General features: G+C 39.5%; 2 protein-coding genes across 2 annotated transcripts in view; one reads left to right on the top strand and one right to left on the bottom strand.

The window, feature by feature from the left end:
• Positions 1-14,932, bottom strand: part of FIG4 (FIG4 phosphoinositide 5-phosphatase) — a 131,967-nt gene extending 117,035 nt beyond the window's left edge. Inside the window, exon 1 of the mRNA XM_004605717.2 lies at positions 14,680-14,932. Within this exon, the coding sequence (XP_004605774.1) occupies positions 14,680-14,745 (66 nt within the window). The 5' untranslated portion in view covers positions 14,746-14,932. The remainder of the gene's footprint in view (positions 1-14,679) is intronic.
• A 1,736-nt stretch (positions 14,933-16,668) lies between these two features.
• AK9 (adenylate kinase 9) overlaps positions 16,669-24,648 on the top strand; it is a 145,311-nt gene continuing 137,331 nt past the window's right edge. Inside the window, exons 1-5 of the mRNA XM_055136724.1 lie at positions 16,669-16,716; positions 18,088-18,218; positions 19,654-19,717; positions 23,537-23,589; positions 23,689-23,785. Of these exons, the coding sequence (XP_054992699.1) occupies positions 18,099-18,218; positions 19,654-19,717; positions 23,537-23,589; positions 23,689-23,785 (334 nt within the window). The 5' untranslated portion in view covers positions 16,669-16,716; positions 18,088-18,098. The remainder of the gene's footprint in view (positions 16,717-18,087; positions 18,219-19,653; positions 19,718-23,536; positions 23,590-23,688; positions 23,786-24,648) is intronic.

Genomic DNA, 24,648 nt, shown 5'->3' with positions numbered 1-24,648 from the left:
TATTGGTGGTGGGGAATGTGCATTGGTGGAGGGATGGGTGTTTGATCATTGTGTGATTGTAACCCAAACATAAAAGCTTGTAACTATCTCACAGTGATTCAATAAAATTTTTAAAAAAAGAAAAAAGAGCACAGACAGAGGAGGGAGAAAGTCATAGATACGAGTATGAGCCAGGTCTCAGCTAATTGCCTTCCTGATACCTGCCCCACTGCTGAGAGGAAAGGAAGGGAACCAGCCCAAGAGTAGGAGGTTGAGGTGAATGGAAGAGGAGAGGAAGGAGGGGAGGGGTAGGGAGGGGAGGGGAGGGGAGGAGAGGAGAGGGGAGGAGAGGAGAGGAGAGGAGAGGAGAGGAGAGGAGAGGAGAGGAGAGGAGAGGAGAGGAGAGGAGAGGAGAGGAGAGGAGAGGAGAGGAGAGGGGAGGGGAGGGGAGGGGAGGGGAGGGGAGGGGAGGGGAGGGGAGGGGAGGGGAGGGGAGGGGAGGGGAGGGAAAGGATGGGAAGGGATGGGCAGAGAGGGGAAGAGAGGGGAGGGGGGAGGGGAGGAAAGGAGAGGGGAGGAGAGGAGAGAAGAGACAGCGAGCAAAACCAGAAAACATTTTCAGGGCTTGAAGAAAAAGAATTTTCAGGAAAGGAAATGGTAAATACACAAATACAGAGATCTGAAAGGAGAAAGAAGAGGTGTGTTTTTTTTTGGTGCATTTGATGTGTTTATTAGAGAACTAGATTAAGAGGAAAAAGTGATTATAAATCACTTAACACAGTGAATAGTGTTCCACACAAAGATTTCATCAATGAATGGTACCCCTCTTTTCTCCTATTTGTTTAAGATATTAAGAAGTATGTTCTGGAATCTGGAGTGGGCATTTACCTTGCATGTGGCCAACCCAGGTTCGATCCCCAAGGTCCAATACAGTCCCCCAAGCACAGCCAGGAGTAATTCCTGAGTGCAGAGCCAAAAGGAACCCCTGTACATCACCGCGTGTGACCCAAAAAGCAAAAAATAAATAAAAAAATGAAAAAGGAAGTAGGTTCTGGATTGGAGAAAGAAACTCAACCCCCCTCCACCCCCACCTTCCCACCCCCCCCAAAAAAAAAAAAACAGGAAAAAGTAGCCAAAAAGGAGAAACACTTGTGCAGGGCCAGAATAGAACTAGAATAGGAGCATGAACAAATCTATTTTAATCAGTCATTTTCCTCCGAAGAGAAAAACATGCAAATTAATAACTTAACAACAGATAACTATTTGGACGTATGAACTGGAATCAACAACAGCAGAGAAGGGACCCTTAGCTGGTGAGGGTTGGAGCAAGCCATTCAGAGAGGCTGGTTTTGTCACAATGCTAACTTTGACCTTCAAGAATCTCGAAACAGAGCTCAATGTACTGAGCCCATACAGAAATAATACCCACCATCACCATCGGCATCAAGCAAGCATCTCATAACTATCTGACCCAGCCCCCACCCACCTCAGCCCTTGTGTTTATATCAAAATTGAACATTTACTTCAAATGATCAAATTAGAAGCACCTCAGCGAGCAGGGGCTAACCTCTCATCCCTCTGTGCTTCTGATTCCCTGGCCTTGATTCACAGGATTCACAGGAGCCACAGCCAACCACCGGCTAATTTACCATCTCACTTCCTACAACATTTAAAACCCATCATTTTTTTTAAAGCAAGCTCACAGGAAAATAGCCCTTTGAATTCAACCACTCAGTAAGGGGCATAGCACCAGTTTTAGGGAAGGTAAAAATCTCTGGTTTGTTATGTGTCAGGTGGCAGCGGGGCGGGGGGGGGGGGGGGGTGGCACACCCGTTAGTGCTCAGGGCTTACTCCTGGCTCTATACTCAGGAATCACTCCAGGTCTGGCTCGGGGGACCATATTGGGTACCGGGCATTGAACTAAATAAGCAGTGTGCAAGGCGAGTGCCCTACCCACTGTGCTACTAGCTCTCTGGGAAATCTTAAGATCAACTGCAATAGGATTATTATTTAGCAGTTCACACAAAGAAAGACAGACAGGACGCCTGACTGAGATGCTACTGAGGAGATGCATTCTTGGCCCTGGAGCACACCCATAGGAGGGCAGATCTACACTTTTCTAGGCACACACCCATTTAAAGACTCCGTGAAGCCAAAACTAGAGATGTTAAAAATCCATCAGACTGATGGTTGGTCTGAGAAGGGAGACTGACAGGGGAGCAGTACAAGGAGGCACACTCCCTCCCTTTTGTGGTCTAATTTTAACAAGATCTTTCCGGCAGGGACTAGCGACCTCTTGTGGAGTCAGTGAGGTGGAACGAGAAGTGCAATCCCCATGCTGCAGACAGAATCACTCTCCTGCACTGCCCTCTGCTGGACATCTAATTTTTTTCACCCCAATGTTTTTAAAAGGTAACTTCCAGAAAGCCTTGACCCAATTAGTACGCTGACTCCCATTAAACATACCAATTCTGTAGCTATATGTATTCTCTATGTATTCATATACTTCGTCACATCTAATATTATGCTTGAAAAACGTATCTCAGTATTTAAGTTTGGCCTGAAACATCTTTTCCTGAAATTCTCCTCCACTGATTTAAACTATTTTTTACTCTGATATATTTTTAAAGTCTCTGGAAAGAGTAATAGAACAATGAAAAATAATGAAATAGTACAATGAAAATCCGTACACCCTTTTCCTAGAGTTACTGATACTTAATATTTTGCTACATGAGCTTTCTTTCTTCTGTCTTGAGATTAGCTTTTTTCCTTTCTTCTGAACCCTATGAAAACAAGCTGCAGTACCTTAACATATCACCCCTAAAACCTCAACTCTTATCTCTTTTCAAAATGCGAACATTATCCCCACACAAAGGTAAACCCCTAATATAATAGTATCAATATTCAACCCATATTCATATTGTCTGCATGTGTACCCTTCAAATCCACTATAGTTGACTTTTTTAAAGAACTAGAATCCAATTAATTATGTGCTGAATTTGGTTACTGTGCATAGTGAATGTAGTGAATGTCTCATACGAGTAATGTACAGGAAGAGAAGAATTGCTTAAGCACCTAGAGGAAAAGAAGAATTGAAGGTATGTGTTATAGATTCAATTTATGGGTAACTTGGATTAGGAATGAAAGTAACTAGTCCAATTACTTTTATTTGAGCAACTAGCTGCACTGGAGTGATAGCGAAGTGGGTAGGGCATTCATCTTGCATGCAGCCAACCCAGGTTCGATTCCTCTGCCTCTCTTGGAAAGCCCGGCAAGCTACCAAGAGTATCTCACCCGCAAGGCAGAGCCTGGCAAACTACCCATGGCGTATTCAATATACCAAAAACAGTAACAAGTCTCACAATGGAGACGTTACTGGTGCCTGCTTGAGCAAATCGATAAGCAAAGGGATGACAGTGACAGTGACAGTTAAGCAACTAGCTAAAAGGTGGAACCAGTTTTAATGTCGCGATGATGAGAAGAAACAGTTCTGAGGGAAGTAACAGAGTTCTGTTTGCAACATGCCCAAAGAGATCAAGCTACAAGCCTGCAGAGACCATGTGGCTGTTATCAGCACATAAATGGCATTTAAAGTCATTGGGCTATGTTAAAACTACAAGGAATGAAGACAGAAACTGAGCTCCCCCCCAAAAAAATTAGAGGCATTCAGAAAAATTATTTATGGATATGGAAAAAGAACTATCTCAGAAGACGAAGAGAAATGGCCAGTGACAGGGAGTCATTAAAACAGGTTAGAGTCATCAAAGCAAATGGAAGAGATCATTTGGGAGTAGTCAGAGCACTCACATTCACATCAAGTAGGGCTGGAGGTCAAGTAAGATAAAGACAGTCAAGTGCCCTGGGAGTTTGACAATAGGAGCTTATAAGTGGCCTTGCCATAGGCAGTCTCAGTAATGGGGTAGGGACAAATCAATAACGCAGCAAATTGAAGAGCTCAGTTCTTCTGGGGAAAGACAGAAGATTGAAACTTCCATTCCTCCCAAATACCTTAAAACATTCTCAGAGAGTTGAATCCTAGGGAAGGCAGTGGGAATGCATGACAGACAAAGACACAGGGCATGAAATGTCTCCACTATGAACAGAACCTCCATAAGGAATGAAATTTTGTGACTTAACTCTGGAGATAGGAATGTAAGATTCATTAAACCCTTTCCCATCAACCAACTGAAAAGATGCTCCACCAGAATAAGAGCTCAAGCCAGAGAAAGAAAAAGATAGAGGAGCTGGGAAAATAAGGATCTGTTCACTAAAGAAACTACAGGATGATGAAGGGAGGTGTCAGGATGGCCAGACCACTGCAAGTGTGAGGAGCAACTAGTCTAGTGTTCTGTCACTGTGTCAAGAACATAAGACTGATAAGAACACCTGACAGGGGAAAGTTCTGAGAGAATATGTGCTTATCTGAGGCTATATTCATGAAACCTTCTAATGAGGAACATAGGAGCCGGAAAAGTCATCTCAAGGACTGGCAGTCTGAAGTCAGAGTGACTAACAATATTAATAAAATGCTTAAAATAATGAAGAAAATCAAGAGCATGGAAATTGGAATCTATAATTTCTACAAATCGGGCATGCATCAGCTAGGATTGCCTAAACACATATCTATATGTAGCACTGTAGCACTGTCCTCCCATTGTTCATCAATTTATCGAGCGGGCACCAGTAACATCTCCATTGTGAGACTGGTTGTTACTGTTTTTGGCTATTCTCTGACCCCTTTGGTCACTATTTGGTACTATTTGGTACTATTTCTCTGACCCCTTTGGTCACTTTCTTTTCTTTCTTTTTCATTTATTTTTTGTTTGTTTGGGGGGCATACCTGGTGATGCACAGGGGTTTCTCTTGGCTCTGTACCTGGGAATTACTCCTGGCAGTGCTCAGAGGACCATATGGAATATTGGGGATCGTACCTGGGTCAGTGGCAAGCCCCCTACCCACTCTACTATCTCTCCAGCCCCCTTCAGTCTACTTTTCTACCTAAAAATTGGAGATTGCTTTCTTAAAACTTAGTACAGAAATTGCAAATGATTGCTATAATGCTTCCAAAAATTGTGGTTAATCTGAGTTACCAGGATCTATATGCAAGTGCACATAAATCAATACAATGGGGGAACATTTGTTTACAAGTCTGTAGATACGTTTGAAAAGGTGGAGAGGGAAGGATTTGAGTATGAGTTATAGGGAATAATTATGAAGCAAAAAAAAAAGCTACATTAAAATGCCCACTGAGATGAAAGATGATCAACATGACTTTTTTCTGAAAGTTAAACAGCACTATTTATGAAAATAAACAAAAAAAAAACACTGAATGGGAAGATACTTGCATATCATACACCCAAAAAAGATTAATACATAAAATATACCAAGAACTCGTCAAACTCAGCAATAACAAACATACAACTTGATTTTCAGTGGAATTGTGGAATAGATGTTGGCAAGAAAGACTCCTAAAGAAAGTGTAAGAAGTTACTATACATCACAGAAAAATTAAGTATCAGTCCTGAGCCTGGTTTTCTTGAGGAACACATGCATCCATGTATCTAAAGTGAGTAATTATAACATGGAATCAAAGCAGGTAGGGGGCCTAATAGATATAGAAATATCTAGCATGATGTGAAGCAACCACCATCAATTATTGGTAGAACTAATGTATCTGGTGGAAGACAAATAGTGAAAATAAAGCCTACCTTTCAGGCAGAGATATAAAAATGTGCTCCAGCCAAAGAGGTGATGAAACAGACTGAGAACAAACTTTGCATGAAGCAGACCAAGTTGGATCCCTGCCACAACGTGGTTCCCCAACGACCACTGAGGGAGAACTCTTAGGTATTGCCCCCAAACCAGTAAAAACAAAAAGCACTGCTGGAATAACCAATCTCTAGGACAAAAACTTAAAATAGTCTTGGTGTGTAAGACTATTGAAAGCTGGGACCAACTGAGTTCTTTTTCCATTTCCTTCGGGGAATAGCATCTAGATCAGGTCCAGATGCAGAGGCACAGAACTGTAATACAGACTTTTGGCACAAACAGGGATTGGGCTGTGCTCTAGGAGATGGAGGTCCTCTGTTAGGATGGTCTCCTCCCATTTTCCCACTGTGGCTATGCTGTGTGTTGGGGCAGGGGCAAAGGGGGCACAGGTGGACATATGCACACACTTCAAAGAAATAATAGCTGTGAACTTCACTAATTCAAGGAAAAAACTAACCATAGATAACCAGGAAACTGAAAAACACCCAAATCAACTCATTCACAATGATCTGCACCATAATTTATCATGTTAAGTTATTGAAAGTAAACATATATAAATATATATTATATATTACTTTAATATAATATATTAATTACTTACTATACTTTATATACTTGCATATATTGCTATATATAATATATAAATTACTTTAATTTAATATGTATATAAAAGGCTGCTAAGGAAAAAAAAAAGTAACATACAAAGACATCTCTATCAAACTTTAATCAGATTTCTTAGGAGAAATGTCTCCTTTATAGACTAGAGCAGAATGAAATAACATATTTACACTAACAAAAACTTTTTCAAACAAATAAAAACTAACAGAGTTTACAAAATAAGACATATTCTACAAGAAATGGTAAGAGTTCCTTCAACATGAAAATAAAAAAAGAGCATATCATAAAAACCAGACACTATGATCAAATGACATTTATCCCAGGGTTGCAAGAATGATTCAATATATGCAAATCAACTCACATAATCACATAATCACACCACATCAGGACTACCAGCAGCGATCCCTGAGCACTGAGCTGGGAGTAGCCCCTGAACACTGCCAGTTAGTGGCCCAAAAGCACATAAAACAAACAAACAAAGAAACAAAAACAAAACTTAACTTTGAAGTTGGAGAAAACTATGGTGGTTAAAAGAGGGAAGGTCATAGAGAGGAATGAGAATAGGGGGGTGGGTGGTGAAATAGCACAGACTTTAATGGGGGAGTGGAATAAATATACACATGTAGAGACGTGAAGCTGAATCCCAAAAATTCTATAATATACTAAACCAATTAAAATTAAGGTCAAATCAAATTTTTTTTAAATAATTGATTTAGAATGCAACGAAGTTCCCACATGTTTATAAAGGGTTTTGAATCTTCCCCATTAACAAAGTCCAGAAATTAAACTTGGAGAAATTCCTTTTGATTATAAATCAATACCCCAAAATTCCATGGCTTTCCTATATACAAATAATGAAAGAGAAGATACAAACCCCTTATCAGATGGATATTGGGTAAATATTCTTTTTATTACTGTCTATTTTTTATTGTTAAAAAACAATCCCATTCAAAATAGTACCTCAGGAAATCAAGTACCTAGGAATCAGATTAACTAAAGAGGTGAAGGACCTATACAAGGAAAATTACAAAATACTACTTCAAGAAATAAAAGAGGACACTAGGAAATGGAGACACATTCCCTGCTCATGGATAGAGAGGATTAACATTATCAAAATGACAATACTCCCTAAAGCACTACAGGTTTAATGAGGTCCTTATCAGAATACCCATGACATTTTTCAAAGAAATAGACAAACACTTCTGAAATTCAGATGGAACAATAAACCCCCATGAATAGCTAAAGCAATCCTTGGGAAAAAGAAGAAGGGTGGCATCACTTTCCCCAACGTCAAACTGTACTACAAAGCAGTAGTAATTAAAACAACATGGTATTGGACTAGAAACAGACCTGCAGACCAATGAAACAGAGTTTCATTTTCATTCTGTCACAGACTTTCAAATACATAATCACTCAATCTTTGATAAAGGAGCAAGAAATGTGAAATGGAACAAGGAAAGCCTCTTCAACAAGTGATGCTGGAAAAACTGAACTGCAAAAAAATGAATTCTGACCTTGGTCTAATGCCAGGTAAAAAAGTCATATCAAAGTGGAATAAAGACTTCAATATAAGACCTGAATCTGTAAAGTACATGGAGGAAAATGCAGGCAGAACCCTCCATGAAATTGAAGCTAAAAGCACCTTTAAGGATGAAACACCACTGACCAAGCAAGTGGAAACAAACATAAACAAACGGGATTGCATTAAACTAAGAAGTTTCTGCACCTCAAGAGAAAGAGTGACCAAAATACAGAGAGAGCCCACAGAATAAAAAGAATATTTACCCAATATCCATCTGATAAAGGGTTAATATCCAGGATATACTAGACACTAGTAGAATTATATAAGGAAAAAAACCTCTAACCCCATTAAAAAATGGGGAGAAAAAATGAACAGAAGCTTCCTGAAAAAAGAAATACAAATGGCCAAAAGGCACATGAAAAAATGCTCTACATCACTAATCATTAAGGAGACGCAAATCAAAACAACAATGAGCTATCATCTCACACCACAGAGACTGACACACATTCAAAAGAACAAAAGCAACCAGTGTTGGTGTGAATGTGGACAGAAAGGGACGTTCCTTCACTGTTGGTGGGAAAACAGTATGGGCATTCCTTCAAACACTAGAAATTGAGCTTCCAGATGACCCTACAATATCACTTCTGGGAATATATCCCGAGGGTGCAGAAAAGCGCTGTAGAAATGACATCTGAACCTGTATGCTCATTGCAGCACTGTTCACAATAGCCAGAATCTGGAAACAACCCGAATGCTAAAGAAACTTTGGTACATCTACACAATGGAATATTATGCAGCTGTTAGGAAAGATGAAGGCATGACTTCATCCAAGTCATGACCATGGATGGTCATGGAGAGTATCATGCTAAATGAAATAAGTCAGAAAGAGGGACAGACATAGAAGGACTGCACTCATTTGTGGAATATAAAATGAGATTGACACCTAAGGACAGTAGACACAAGGGCCAGAAATACTGCTCCATAGTTGGAAGCCTGTCTCATAAACTGGGGGAGAAGCAGCTGGAATAGAGATGGGATTACTAATTCAATAATGGTTGGAGAAATCATTTGGAATGGGAGATGTGTGCTGAAAGTAGAAAAAAGGACCAAACATGATAGCCTCTCAATATCTATATTGCAAAGCATAACATCCAAAATTAGAGAGAGAGTATAGGGGAAATTGTCTACCATAGAGGCAGGGGGAGGGTTGGGAAGGGGGTATACTGGGGACATTGGTGGTGGAAAATGTGCACTGGTGGAGGGATGGGTGTTTAATCATTGTATGACTGAAACTCAAACATAAAAGCTTTGTAACTGTATCTCATGGTGATTCAATTAAAAAATGTTTTAAAAAGACAAACAAAAATAATAAACTATATACAAAGAAAAAATAAATTCCTTTGATTATTAGAGGCCCGTTGTTCTTTCTGCGGCTGCCCTGATAGAACAGCCAGAATGAGCAAGTGAGGAGGCAGACTTGCAATACTGTTAGATTGTGGGAAGTAACTTCCAGGTGATTTTTTAAAATAATACCTTTGATGTAAAAGTTCAAGTGAAGTTTAACACTAATTGAAGCTGTCAGACAACCTAAATTTACTTCTCTTTCAAGAAATCTGATTTTCTTCAGATAAAAAGTGAGTGATTAATTAGCCTGTCATTATTTTTTTTAAGATGATATTAGTAGATACTGAATTTCCTGTTAAATGAATTACCTACTGTTTTCCATTTGGAGTTCACGATTGTATGTTAGAAAGACACTCATCTTCATACTAAACCATCACCATTCAAGCTATGTATTTTAGTTTAACCACTTTCCTTTAAAAATTATTTTTAAAGTAGAGGTTTCATGTACATAATGCATTATCATGTCCTGTTCTGACTTATGTGTCGCCCTTCCTATCTATCTACTTCCTACCTAAACCTTCCTCCTTCCCTTTGATAACCTTTATTAATTGATCTTATAATCCAAAAGTTTTTTTTTTTTTTTTTTGCTTTTTGGGTCACACCTGGCCATGCACAGGGGTTACTCCTGGCTCTGCACTCAGGAATTACCCCTGGCCGTGCTCAGGGGACCATATGGGATGCTGGGATTTGAACCCGGGTCGGCCGCGTGCAAGGCAAACGCCCTACCCGCTGTGCTATCTCTCCAGCCCCTCCAAAAGTTTTTTAAATTTGGTTTACTTTTGTCTACTAACTTCTCCCTATAAACAGTTTATATTTCTATACAGAAGAGTGAAATCATATGGTCATTTCTTTCTATGCCTAGCATATTTCACTTAATGATAATACTCTTTAACATATCCATGTAGTTGCAAATGACAAGACTTCATCTCTATATGCTTATATACATGTATATATTTAATATTATCTTGATCTTGATTAAAAGCATGTAAAGAAGCTTATTCCATCTTTCCATCCCATTTCACAAAATAGAATAAAACAAGAACTACATTATGAGGAATGCAGCCTCGGTTTGTGTAGGTGAGGAATGAGAAAGATTAGTATAGAAGTCACTGGCTAAGGGATTCAAACAGTGAACCAAAGGATATAGTGTGGGAGAGAATATTGCAGTTACGCCCTCGGCCCAGATGAAATCCGGAGCAGCCGTGCACGACACAGCCCCTCTGCTCCTTAGAGACTATGATCCAGGAGGTCTACTAACCCATTTTGGCACCCAGAGACTTATAGAAATGCATCTAGACTGTAAACTGAGCTAAAACAACAGAAATCCAAAACTGCGCAGCTGAGAGAGCTCCTATAATCTTCATTCTCATCAATGGAAAACAAACTATCAAATGATGCCTTTTCATTAGGTTTGACTGTTGGGGGAAGATTCCAAATAATAATAGTCAGTTCTCTGTTGAAATATTGAATGTATCCAAAGTATAGAGAGAATAAAGTGAAGAACATTGCCCACTCGGGTGCGGGGAGTGGGGGGTGGGAGGGGGGTATATTGGGGTTCTTGGTGAGGGAATAGATGCACTGGTGAAGGGATGGGGGTTTGATCATTATATGACTGAGACTTAAACCTGAAAGCTCTGTAACTTTTGTCACGGTGATTCAATAAAATAAAATTTTAAAAAAATGTATGTATGTATGTGCATCTTAAATTTAAAAAAATAAGGTTGACTTATTAACAAAGTAAGCCTTAAGGTAAATCTTATTAACAAAGTAAACTTAAAGATAAACTTTATTATCAGTAAAAATTCATACAAAGTAAAATTCAGACAATCAGTAAAAATTGTAGACAATGTATTTATACTAAGGACCTTTTGTTAACAAAGCATGGTGGACATGAGTCTACCATCTTCCAAATCTTCCAACCAGCTAGCTTGTTGCCAATAAAACTCTTTCTCAACACATCCAAAGAAAGTACCAAATATATTTTATTTTAAATATCTTATAAAATAAAAGGTGGGTTGGAGTTGAATTAATTTTTTGATAATCAAGGACAGCACATTGTGCATTTTGGAGGGAGGTAATAGTATATGGCTTAAATTTCCATAAAAGAAATACTAAAAGCCAAAAGGCAAGGACATACTAATCTAATGTTCTAGATTATCTGACTTATCAGAAATATAATTATCCTGCAAAACTTCTATAAAAATCTCTCATCATGTCCAATCAGTTTTGACAGGTACTTTGTCACAGACAAGTTACAAACTGTGTCAGGTTCCACCACCCAGATCACACTTTCAGTAGCATTTTAGTACAGTTCTCTTTACCTCGTTTTCTTCCTCATTGAATAATAATAATAGTAGTGAAGGTAGTGGTAACAACATTTACCTATTAAAATTTTCTTAAGGATTAAATAATAATATATACATAGTCCTATGACCAGTTTCAGACAAAAAAAGTGTTCCATACATATTAGTTATTAGTCTTATAGCTGGAGTTTTTATGTTAGAGTTTAGGCTTTCCTTGTTTTAATAATATTAGCTGCTAGAGTTTAGTTTCTTAAGTTTAGGATCTACTTAGTTGCTAGCTATGTTATGCTTTCTTCTAGGTTAGTTATGTCCCCTAAACATTGAGCTTATTTCTCATAAAAAGTATTTTTGCTTAAATCTTTAACTTTAAAAAACAATTTTATTAATGATATTTTGAAGTTCTGGTATTAGATGCAGCAGATAATGTTCAGGGAGAGTGCCCTAGACCAAACTTTTCCTGAAACACAGAAATGATTCTACAGACAAATCATTACTTCTTGACCACAGTGATTTCTCTACCCAGGGACATATTCCGGATCACAGCTGAGTTCATCAGAGTCCATCACCTTACACCTACGCTAAGTTCTCGGTAGCATGCTGAGAGGGTTCTCAAACTCTCTTGCTCATGCTTTTCTGTAGCTGAGGAGCTCCCTTCCTCCAAGGAAAGTTCTCTGCAACTGCTCTTCTAGCATCCTTCTGAAAAAAAAAAAAAAAACTCACCTTTTATCTCTATTCTGGCAAGAGTTAAGTTTCCAAAAATTCAGACCAGAGCTTCTTAAACTCTTTTCACTCTGAATGTCCGCCAGAAGGAAATAGACAGGTACAGAATGATCTGTCTCATAGGTAGGACTTAAAGATATACAGTGAGGTAGCAATGAAGGTCCAAAGGCAACAAAATAGGTGAAGTGATCCACATAGCTGAGTTGCAGGAAAAGGGTGTAGGGGGTGTAGGGATCGTTGAGGGGAACAGAAGGGTACACTAGTGATCGGTGTGGTGTTGTAATCAATATTAATAGTATTATAAATCACAGGATTGCAATGAAAAAGTAAAAATAAATAAGTATGTTTTTCCACTCTGAATCCTTTGACTGGGGTAATTTTTATGCAACCCCAGGTAAAAAAAGTATCAATATCAGTAGATAAATCAAACATTTACTATTAATAAAATATAGCACTGCACTATAGCACTGTCGTCCCATTGTTCATCAATTTGCTCAAGCAGGTACAAGTAAAATCTCCATTGTGAGACTTGTTACTCTTTTAGGCATATCGAACACACCACAGATAGCTTGCCAGGCTCTGCCATGCAGGCGGGATACTCTCATTAGCTTGCCTGGCTCTCAGAGAGGGATGGAGGAATCGAACCCAGGTCGGCCGCATGCCAGGCAAACGCCCTACCTGCTATTAATAAAATATAATTAAATTCATTAACAAATTTTAATATTTCTATTTATAAAAGAAATTTATTATTAAAATGTTTTTAGGTTACATAACCCCATGTTGCAATTCATAATTTAAGTATCTAGAGCTCAGATGAATAAAAGCAATTACAACAGAGGTCTTGATCACACATGTCTGTTCTCAAGCAGCATCTTTTAAGAGTCCACTATTGCAAGACACTGCCAAATCTGTGCTGAAGACCAAGACCAAGACCAAGAAGACCAAGAAGGCTTTTGAAATAAGGAGCAAGGTGGCTATTACAAAGAGAAAGAACAACAGACAAGTACAGTGAACTGAAAACAACACAATTATACTACAGAATAAGGTTTATAGTTTATCCTTCATGTTTGCTGAATTGATCTTAAACTAGATGAAAGATTAGACAGACAAGTTGAGGACAAATTATCATTTTGAATATTAACCTAAGAGATTCAGAGTTTACTCTCCTTAGAACAGAAGAACTGTCTCTGAACCCTATATGAATTGGGTTCTAGGAAGAATAGCCAGTGAATGCTCAGTTTATAAGTGGGCTGAAATTTGAATGTGAGCATAGTATTTATGTTTATGTCATCTAATAATCACATTTATGTTTATGTTATGTAGGGACCTTTACCACATGTTATATACGATGCAGAAGTTTTTTTTCAATGTTTTTTTTTCAAAGACTTTTTCAAAGACTCCCATCAGAAAAAAAAAAACTGTAGGTATCTGCAAATACAGTTATTAGATAATTTCATGTTCTTGTTTGGATCTAATCAAATTATCAGCAAAAACTCAACGGACAATGTTTCTACACTAGGGAGAGGCTGAGTGACACATGGTTGTTGGAAACATTACAACTAAGAGATTGTTAAGTACCTCTCCTCTAACTAATAGGGATAACCGGCTTCCACCAGACATGCTTTGTAAGAAAAACTGCATCAGGAAGGGTTTCTAGGGTATGCAATCAAGAAGTATCATCTTCCGTGCAGACCCTAATATACACTGCCAAAATAAAAGTTTAGAAAGCTATGTTTTATTTGCCAGCCACACTAAAGACAAAGTTTGTAATTCTGTAAAAGTAATTCTCTAAATTTTAGGGAAATAGTTAACACCGGAGGCGGGGGGGGGGGGAGGGCGCGAGGGAACTGATCTGCTTATTCTACTGATAACTATGTGCCACGGCCATTCGCATTTTTAAAAAATGTATTGAATATAGTTAAGCAGTACACGTGCGTGTAACATCAGACAAGGGATGGCATGAACTGGAAAACAGAAACGTTGCCAAATCATGGATCTATCCCCCGGCCCCGCAACCCCCACCCAACACTGCATACTTCCTGCCTGTTCAGTAGCCGAAACTGCAGAACCCGAATATAAAGAGTGAACACAATCCAGTAACTCATGAATAGTTTCTGAAATGCCAACACCTGTTCCCAGAGTGTACCCCAACTGCGGCTCGTTAAAACGAAGTACCCAGAGCAAAATCAGCAGTGCCCTGGGTGCCGAAAACGCAGACACCCTCAACCTTAGACACACAAACAAAGCAGTGTCTGGCCAGGACTGGAGGACGGGGGTGCAGGGCAGGGCATGGTGGTCGAACCCGAAGGCCCCCACCCCCTTGGCCACCTCCTTTCCTCCCGCGCCCTCAGGGCCGATACTCACAGCTCTGGTCTCGTACAGAACCAACTTCTGGACCGAGCTGATGAGGGGGGCGGCGGCCGAGGGCATGGCCAGAGCAAATAGGGTACCCGGAGACAGGGCACCAGGCCGCAGCCCAGATTGTGGCAGCCGCCCCAAAAGGCTGGCAGAGATGTCACCTCAGCTCCTGGACAAGAGATGCGCCCAGGATCAACGCCGCCGGCCCGGGCACTAAGCACACAGATGACCCACACAGCCCGGTGGTTTCCGGATTCCTTCGCCCCGCCTCCAGGCAAACCCCGCCCCGGGCCAGGCGAAGGCGGAGCTGGAGGATGTACCATAGAGAGGTGGTGTAGAGGCGCCCAAAGCCTGCGTACTGCCCAGAAAGGAAGCAAGGATGGCCATCATTGATGAGGGCAGAGAAAAAGTGGGCGGAGAAAAATTGCTGGATTTATTCAATAGGGGTTATTTGGTCGAACTCAGTTACTCGCCTTGGAGCGGTTCTCCCCTAGTAGCAATTAGGTCCATTTCCAAATGTGAGGGTATCCCCCCGCACACACACTGCTTACTCTCTCCGTTATCCGGGAAACTTACTCTGATGAGCCTACTCCGAGTGCAGGTACTTTTCTCCCTGCGTGACTACGGTGAGCACCGACAAACTCCGTATCATTCAGACAGTGTGTCATCCGAGGAATGATTTTAAATCACCTCAGCTGGAAAGTCTGTACTGTGCCAAATATTTGTGTCTGAATTACAACATTTGTAAATTCTATCAAATATTACATATGTACATTGTTGTAAACCTCTAACTTTCGAGTTGGGCAGTTCAGGGCTAAATCATTGTTTCTTCAATGTTCCTTTATTGTCACCTTATATATTTAATGTTCCCTTTCTTATCGTCACCTTATATATTTAATGTTTCCCCTCTTAATTTTTTTATTTAATTAAAGAACTGGGATTTACGAAGTTTTTGATAGTTGAGTTTTAGGAATACAATATTTCAATACCATTACCACCAATGCCAACTTCCCTCCACCAGTGTACCCGTCTTCCACCCTCTGCAACCACTTAAGACCCCTACCCATGCCTGCCACCTTAGCAAGCACATTACAAAGTTTGGTGGTTGCAGCTTAGATCTCATGTTCTCAATGTTGTTGAGTCTGTGCTTTGAATAGATGTTTCACCACTCACCTATCTCACCAGTATAACAAAAGTACAACCTTTATCCCCCCTTTCCCATCTTTTCCACCCCCCTCCCTCCTTGATTTCTCTCCTTCTTTTCTTCTCTGACCTTCTCCTCCCTAAACTCTGGAGTAAGGGTGATCTAAGTAGCCTCTCTTTCCTACATTACATTTCCCAATCTAGTTATTCTATATAATACAGATAAAGTGAGATCATCCTGTGTTTGTCCTTCTTCTCCTGGCTTACTTCACTCAACATGCTATCTTCTGGTTCCAACCAGGTTGCAGCAAATTTCATCGTTCCTAGCGGCTGCATAGTATTCCATTGTGTATATTTACCACAACTTCACAAACCAGTCATTTGTCATTGGATACTTAGGTTGATTCTGTATTTTAGCCATTGTACTCGCTGTATCTTATCAAGTGTATCAATGAATAATGAATAATGGTGTGCACATGTCCTTTTGAATAAATGTCTTTCTATCCGGGGATAGATACCCACTATCCTGGGGGTAGATACCAAAAAGTGGAATGCTGTATCATATAGAAGCTCAATTCTAAATTTACTGAGACTCTTGCAAAACAACTGGAGTACACACATACACAAAAATGGCAACACAGCCCTTTATATCAGTAATCTTAATGTCAATGGATTTTCCTCTCTATCATATATCTGGGGAAATGATTTTATTCAAAATTGAAATAGGTACTCACAAAAGTATTTAAGAGAAAATCAGTCACGGTTGCAATTCTCAAGGCTCCGCCCCCAAAAGGCTCTGAGCTGTAGCGTCGGGGTTCCCTAGGCAACCGCCCAACAGATTCCCAAAGTCCGGGAAGCTGCTGCAGGCTCTGCGGAGTCCACTGGGGTAGAAGCTGTCAGGTAAGTAGGGGTCTCGCCCACTGCCCTAAGGCCTTTGGCTAGAGATTGGATAGAACCCCACTCCTGCTAGGACCCCAGACCAGTTACTTTTATTGCAAAACTAAATTCTGGGATCCCTGGGTAAATTCTGTGTTTTAAAACCACTTCCCCTCTCAAAGACTAATCTTTAATCCATAAGTATTTACTAAGCACCTTTTGTGAGACTGTAAAACAACTGGAGTGGCAGCTAATCTAGTTTTGACGGGAGCGGTAGGATTTCCAGGAGAAGGGACCCTTATAAATCTCAGAACCCACTGCTGGATGGCTTCTCAATAGCTGAAAATGTGCGGGGATGGGGCAGAATCTATTGAATTTATAGCACAAATACGCAGCATAATGTAATATTTGAGATTGTTTAATTCCAGGTTTGATAAATTTTAGCAGCATTTTTAAAGTATGTCTTTGAAGCAGGATGGGGCCCTTGACAATGGATTTTGGTGTATTAAAAAACTTAGAATTTGGGGCTGGAGCGATAATATAGAGGTTAGGGCGTTTGCTCTGCACGTGGCTGGCTCGGGTTCAATCCCAGGCATCCCCTATGGTCCTATGAGAACCATCAGGAGAATTTCTGAGTGCAGAACCAAGAGTGACCCCTGGGCATCGCCGGTTGTGACCCAAAATGCCAGCTAGAATTCACTGAGAACCCACAAAGGGACTGTTCAGCAATCTTTCCTTAACAGTACTGTAGCAGCAAATCTCAATGTGGGGGAACCTAGAAATATAGTGATATATATGCTAATAAATCACTATCACTGTGATCCCGTTGCTCATCGAGTTTCTCTAGTGGGCACCAGTAATGTCTCCATTGTGAGACTTGTTGTTACTGTTTTTGGCATATTGAATACTCCACGGGTAGCTTGCCAGGCTCTGCCTTGCGGGCGAGATACTCTCGGTAGCTTGCCCGGCTCTCCAAGAGGGGCGGAGAAATCGAACCTGGCTGGGCCGCGTGCAAGGCAACCACCCTACCACTGTGCTATTGCTCCAGCCCATGCTAATAAATACATATTATTTTTATATTTTATACATTTTATACATATGCATTTTTATACATTTTATTATATATTTTTATACATATGCTTTTTATATTTGCATTTTCCCTAATTGAGTTCTTTAGAGAATTTGTTTTAATGTCTTATGTATACTTTTTTTTTCCGGTCTGAAACTAAGAGCCTATTAAAATGGTTATAGATGACTTTAACTCACTTGAGATTTTTGGTAAATCTGTCTCTGGTGGCATGGATTATTTTCTAGACTACATAAATTCATAAGCTAGTCTAGTTATCTCAATCTGCTTGTTTGTCCCAACTAACTTTAACAATCCAACTCTCGTAGCACTCTGTATCATGACTGTTAACAAGATGAAAGAAGAGCAGCATCCTTTTCTAGATACATTTGATGAAGATGAGACTGAGAAAAATTTTATGTTGTCCAAGCCTGTTTGTTTTGTTGTATTTGGGAAGCCAGTAAGTTATCTGTGATAGCTACTTTATATAATCTTCTTATTTTAAAAGTCATAATCTAATGTTGCCATACAAGTAAAAAAAATCACCATATGCTACTTTTGAGTGTTTGCTACTTTCATTATCTGACTTAAAACCTGATATAACATTGATTGTAAGTTGATAATTTTCTCTCCTTACACACTATAAATGAAAAGGAGGCTGGATTTTATAAGACATTACCTTTAGAGTACCACACCATGTCCATCATTTGTTGTATATGATCCAAGTTTTTTTTAGACACAATTTGAATATAAATATTTGTCATATTTGTTATGAGGTTCTCTGGATATGTAAAGGTGAGACATAACAGAGACTCACTGGTAGGTTCTTGCACTAGAAGCCACTGCGAGATGCTAAGTCTTGCCTCACCCAGTGTGAGAGTGACCCTGTGCATTATCCTTCTCCCATCAGGAAGGGACCAAAAATGGCTGTTGAAAGATAGCTTGCCTTCCTAGGCACATCTACTACAAACCTCTAGAAAGAGCTATTTTCAACTACTGAGATAGTTAATAGTTATCAGTTATCAGCCAGAGCTGGTTAACTAAAGATCCTCTCAAGAACACAGAAGCTAAAATAAGGTCCCATGTTTGATTAATTTTATATGAACCTTGGGATAGCTATAAGAAATAGTTCCAGTAACTTTCATTATATTTCTGCAAAATGTCATGAAGTTTTAAAGGTCAGCAGTGAGGAATAGGAGCAATAGCACAGTGGATAGCGCATTTGCCTACCTTCAATCAAGCTGGGTATGTGTCCTGGCATCCCATAACGGTACTCAGAGCTTTCCAGGAATGATCCCTAAGCACAGAGCCAGGAGTAAGCCCTGAGCACCAGTTGGTGTGGCGCCAAATCTCCCCCCAAAAGATTGTCCTAAAAATCAACAGTAAAAGCAATAAAGTAAAATTGTTACTTCACTAGAGGGATATTTTATGTTTATGATATCCTATTCAAAGATTCTGTTCAATGAATGCTTTGCTCCTGAAAGTTACTAAATGTAAATCTGTCAAAACATTAATGATTATAAACTTTAGTAAGAAAATAAACTAATAAATGTCAATATAGCCACAATAATATATGTTCAGAATTCAAAATCTGACAATCAAAAGAAAATGATATTTAGACTGTCATTATGGTGAAACATTCTGCTGATCTCAAGGTAAAATGTTAAACTTTTTTTTACCTAAAACACCTCATAAAATGATGCAAATGTGACAATTTCCAGAGGAAAATGGAGCTACAAATATCTAGGTTTTACTGTGCATTTGGTTTTTATTTTGAAAAATAACTTATAGCATTGATGTAATAGTGACCACCAATAGACTCTTTCAAAATTAGATTATCTCCTTCACTGATAAATAGTTGTTCTATTAAATTTTAAATACTGTCTTTTTTTAAGGGGGTTGGGAAGACAACTTTGGCCAATTATATTACACAGACATGGAAATGTATTCCTGTAGAAGGTAAATTTTATCTATTCTTTCCAATATTTTATTATGAGTATATTCAAGTTTGCATTAAAATGCAAAGAATTATACAATGAATACTCACCAAAATTCTATGATTTTGTTACATTTTCTTTATCATATCCCACTGTCAATCCAGTGAACATGATGTTTATAAAGCACCAAATAAGTTTTTCCCTTCTATTAATCACAGTTTTGTTCATAGAATTTTGGGCTGGGTATGAAATGTCTTTATTTCTGTCTTTATGTCTTTAATTCTGTTCTACTATCTTCATTTCTCTAATTTTAAAATTAGGACTCTTCAAAATAAGTGTGTGTTTAATGTCTCCCTATGGAAGATGAGATGAGATTCTCACAACTGAAAAGTGTGGTGGCACTTTTAAGAAACACAACTATCTTCAATGATACATTTTATATTTTTTCTATCTATAGATTGCTTTGCAATTCTTTGCCATTTATAAAGGTTGCTATATATAAAATGCAGTAATGCTATTTATGCCCTAAAAGATAAATAAGCTAAGAAATGAATTAATAATTCTTTTTTTTTTTTTTTGCTTTTTGGGTCACACCCAGCAATGCTCAGGGGTTACTCCTGGCTTTGCACTCAGGAATTACTCCTGGCAGTGCTTGGGGGACCATATGGGATGCCAGGGATCGAACCCGGGTCGGCCGCATGCAAGGCAAACGCCCTACCCGCTGTGCTATCGCTCCGGCCCCAGAATTAATAATTCTTAAGTTAAAGAAATATAAGAAAAATTAACCCCATCATTATTCAAAGAAAATCTAAATAAAATAATGATCATATTTATATGTCAAATTTACAACAAATCCGAAAAGTTTTTGCAATCACTGTCAGTGAATATTTCATGTGGTAGTAGTAAAATTATGATCTGTTACAATTTGGGGGAAAATAATTTGATAACACATAGAAAACACACAAGTTAAAATTTTTGCCATTTAGACATAAAAATTCACTGTAGCAAGCATTAAAGAATATAAGCATTCCAGACCCCTGTTTTCCCTGTCCATGGACATTAGTCGTCTTCTAAATACTTTTTTTATATATCACAAGTAACTGCATTATTCTATATCTGGGGTTAGGAGGACTGGTTAATGATTGGCTCTAACCACAAATGTGTATGGGGCTGAGAGTAGCTAAGATAAGAGAAGGGACTGGTATGACAATAGCCGAGAATGATCACACTGGACCAGAAATGAGTGTTAAAAATAAGTCAGGGTTATTCTATTTTTTTTTTATTTGAATCACCATGAGATATAGTTACAAAGCTTTCTTGTTTGAGATTCAGTCATACATTGATAGAATATCTATCCCAGGGCACATTTTCCACCACCAATATCCCTCATATCCCCTCCCTTCTTAATCCTCCCACTGCCTCTATGGCAGACAGTTTCCTGGTAAGGGATATTCTTGATAACCTTTCAGTACTAATATTGCAAATCACAATGCCCAAAAAGGGCTGGGGGGGAGGAGAGAGGGGGGAGGGGAGGGGAGGGGGAGAGAGAGGAGAGGAGAGAAGAGGAGAAGGGAGGGGAGGAGAGGAGAGGGGAGGGGAGGAAAGGAGAGGAGAAGGGAGGGGAGGGGAGGAGAGGGGAGGGGAGGGGAGGGGAAGACAGAGGAGGGGAGGAGAAGAGGGGTGGGGTGGAGGAGAAGGGAAGGGAGGAGGAGAGGAGGGGAGAGAAAGAGAGAGGGGGAGAGAGAGAGGGAGAGAGAGGGGGAGAGAGAGAAAGAGAGAGAGAGAGAGAGAGAGAGAGAGAGAGAGAGAGAGAAGTACCTGCCATAGAAATAGGCAGGAGATGGGGGTGGGTGATGGGAGGGAACCTGGGGACACTGGTGCTGCGAAATGTACACTAAGGGACACTGATGCTGGGAAGTGTACACTAGTGGAGGGATGGGTGTTGGAACACTGTGTGACTGAAATCTAATCATGAAAAGCTTTGTAAGGGTCTATCTCACAGTGATTCAATTAAAAAGTTTAAAATATATATATAAGCATTCCATAGATTATTAGCTGCCAGGGATATGATTTGGCTCCTGAGACTTCTATATCATGTGTTGTCATTTCTATCTCCAGATATCTTTTAGCAATGGATAGAATATTTCCATTCTAAGGGGATGCATTGGGAAAGAGGGGAATGATGACTCTGCAGAGCTCAGCAGACCATGCAGTGCTTGGGATTGAACCCACCTTAAATCCTGTACTGTCTCTGGGTTCCCAAGTATTTCCTTTTAGAAAAGAAAGAGGAGCCTTGCAGATAGCTCAAAGGACTAGTGTGATAGCTTTGCTTGCCAGAGACCTGAATTCATCCCTTGCAACTGCATGGCCTTAAGATAAACAAAGACAAGAAAAAGCATTACTACTGGCTACCCGAGTGGTCATGGTTCATAAGATTATCCCGTGAAACCTAAAACAAAACAATTTAAAAATCACTGCAATTTCAACCTGGGGATCCCTCTTCCCTGTTTAAACATTTCTCCATGAATGTTTCCCTTCTTTACAATCTGTAAAAAAATTAATGAGCTCTGGATATAATTTCATAGTGATAAAGGTGTCTAATAATAGCAGTTCCCATCTTTATGCAATATTTTACATTTTCCCAATTACTGTCATATACCAACTCATTTCATCCTCAGTCTCTCGCATACTGTCTAGCACATTCGCATACCAGATACAGAGGCATTTAGGAAATTAGCTTCCCCAAGACCCCTTAACTTGCCAATGACAGAAACAGGTTTTCTGTGGAGTACTTTTTGCTACTAGTTAGGTTTAAATAAAGTGTCTAAACGTCCTTTATAAATTCTAAAGCAAAATACAAATGTTAGTCCTTGTTATCACTTGTGTCACTGTCATCCCGTTGCTCATCGATTTGCTCAAGCGGGCACCAGTAATGTCTCTATTGTGAAACTTGTTGTTACTGTTTTTGGCATATCAAATACGTCATGGGTAGCTTGCCAGGGTCTGCCATGCAGGCGAGATACTCTCGGTAGCTTGCAGGGATATCCGAGAGGAGCAGAAGAATCGAACCCAGGTCAGCCGAATGCCAGGCAAACGCCCTACCCGCTGTGCTATCACTCCAGTCCTTTTAACACTTACAAAATAAAGTTTCTTTTATCACCCCAGTCTTACATTCTTTTTTTTAAATTTTATTTTCTTTAAGCACCATGATTTCAACTTTATTTACAGTGTTCCAGCACCCATCCCACCACCAGTGTCAACTTCCCTCCATCAGTGTTTCCAGGTTCCCCCTTCTTCCAGTCTCTGCCCCCACCACGCCCCAACCCCAGTCTACCAACTTGGTACTCAACTTTTTAAAGTTTGGTCATTAGAGTTTGAGTGTCCTGATTTCAATGCTGTTGACTGTGGTTTGGATATTTAGCTCTATCGCTCCTTACCAACACAGATGTACCTGAATCATCTTGACCTTGCCCATTGTTGCTTCTCCTCTATCTCTTCTCCCACCCCAAACTCCCGCCACTCGATTTCTTTCCTCCTCCTGCCTATATTCTGGTGCCAGGAGTGATCTAGACATTCTGCCCTATAAACATTGCATTTCCTCATTCAGTTATTCTAAATTCCACATATAAGTGACATCATGCAGAACATCACTATCACTGTCATCCCATTGCTCATTGATTTGCTCGAGCAGGTACCAGTAACGTCTCCATTGTGAGACTTGTTGTTACTGTTTTTGGCATATTGGATACACCATGGGTAGCTTGCCAGGCTCTGCCGGGATACTTAAGAATTTGACAATTCGTACACCATTTGGTGCTAATATTTTGAATTCATATTTTAGCTTTACCAGTTTTGGAAGAATTGATTGCCTCTGACACCCCATCAGGAAACATGGTAAACAAATCTATGTTTTAGATTTACTGTGACATTTTAAAAGGCTCCAGACAGTATCTACACTTCACAGTCATATGCACTGTCTTTGCTTGTTCTCAGTTGCAAGCCATGCTACACAAAGGACACAGCATCCCAGATGAAGTCATCATAAAGCTCCTCTTGGAGAAGCTCAACTCCCAGCAAGTGTCACACTTTGGTATGTTTTTTGTTTGTTTGTTTGTTTGTTTGTTTGTTTTTCACATCAGTGGTCCACTAAACAGCCTTAAAATTTGTGTTTTATCTGATATATAAATAACATCTGCATTTGCTTTCTTTTAAAATTCTGGTATAGGAATTCCAGAGCCTGCATTCCATTGAGCTGCCCAGATGGTTTGTTTTTGTTGTATGAGGTATCCTTATTTATAATAAAATCGTACTACGCCACAACACAGTGGCACTATCCTTTATTCACCCTTGTCCTAAGATCTTTTCTTGTCTCGTCCTCACCTTTCATGTCCACACCTTGCTTGGCAGCCGCAGTTCCATCAGCAATATTTCAGGGTTTGCTCTCATTGGCCATAGTCTACTCCCTTGCTTTGTTTCTTCTATATACACACAAGATCTTCCAGTATTTGTCTTTCTACAAAGCCTCACTTTGTTTGATATGATAACTTTCAGTTCCATTCAGGCTGTAGCAAAATGCAAATTTTCATCTTTTCTTATAACTAAGTGGTATTATATCATGCGTGCACATATTTATATCAGAATTTCTTTATATGCTCATCTCTCATTAGACACTTTTGTTGTTTCCAGATCTTGGCTAGTGTTAATTGCTCTACAATAAACATATGTGTGTATACATCTTTTCAAATTAATGTTTTCCTGTTCTTAAGATAAATGCCAAGGAGTGAAATTGCTGGATTAGATGGGAGTTCTATTTTGTATTTTTTGTAGAATCTCCATACTGTTTTTCATAGTGGCTGAACCACTGACATTCTCACTGACGCAAATGAGGGTTCCTTTCTCACCTAATTCCTACTCTTGATTGTGTCCAGACTGTTTGAAGGAGGTAATTTACAC

Source organism: Sorex araneus, chromosome 4, assembly GCF_027595985.1.
Source record: "Sorex araneus isolate mSorAra2 chromosome 4, mSorAra2.pri, whole genome shotgun sequence".
Classification (NCBI taxonomy): domain Eukaryota; kingdom Metazoa; phylum Chordata; class Mammalia; order Eulipotyphla; family Soricidae; genus Sorex; species Sorex araneus.
The sequence above is the reverse complement of the archived record's forward strand: the minus strand, read 5'-3'. Positions and strand labels throughout refer to the sequence as shown.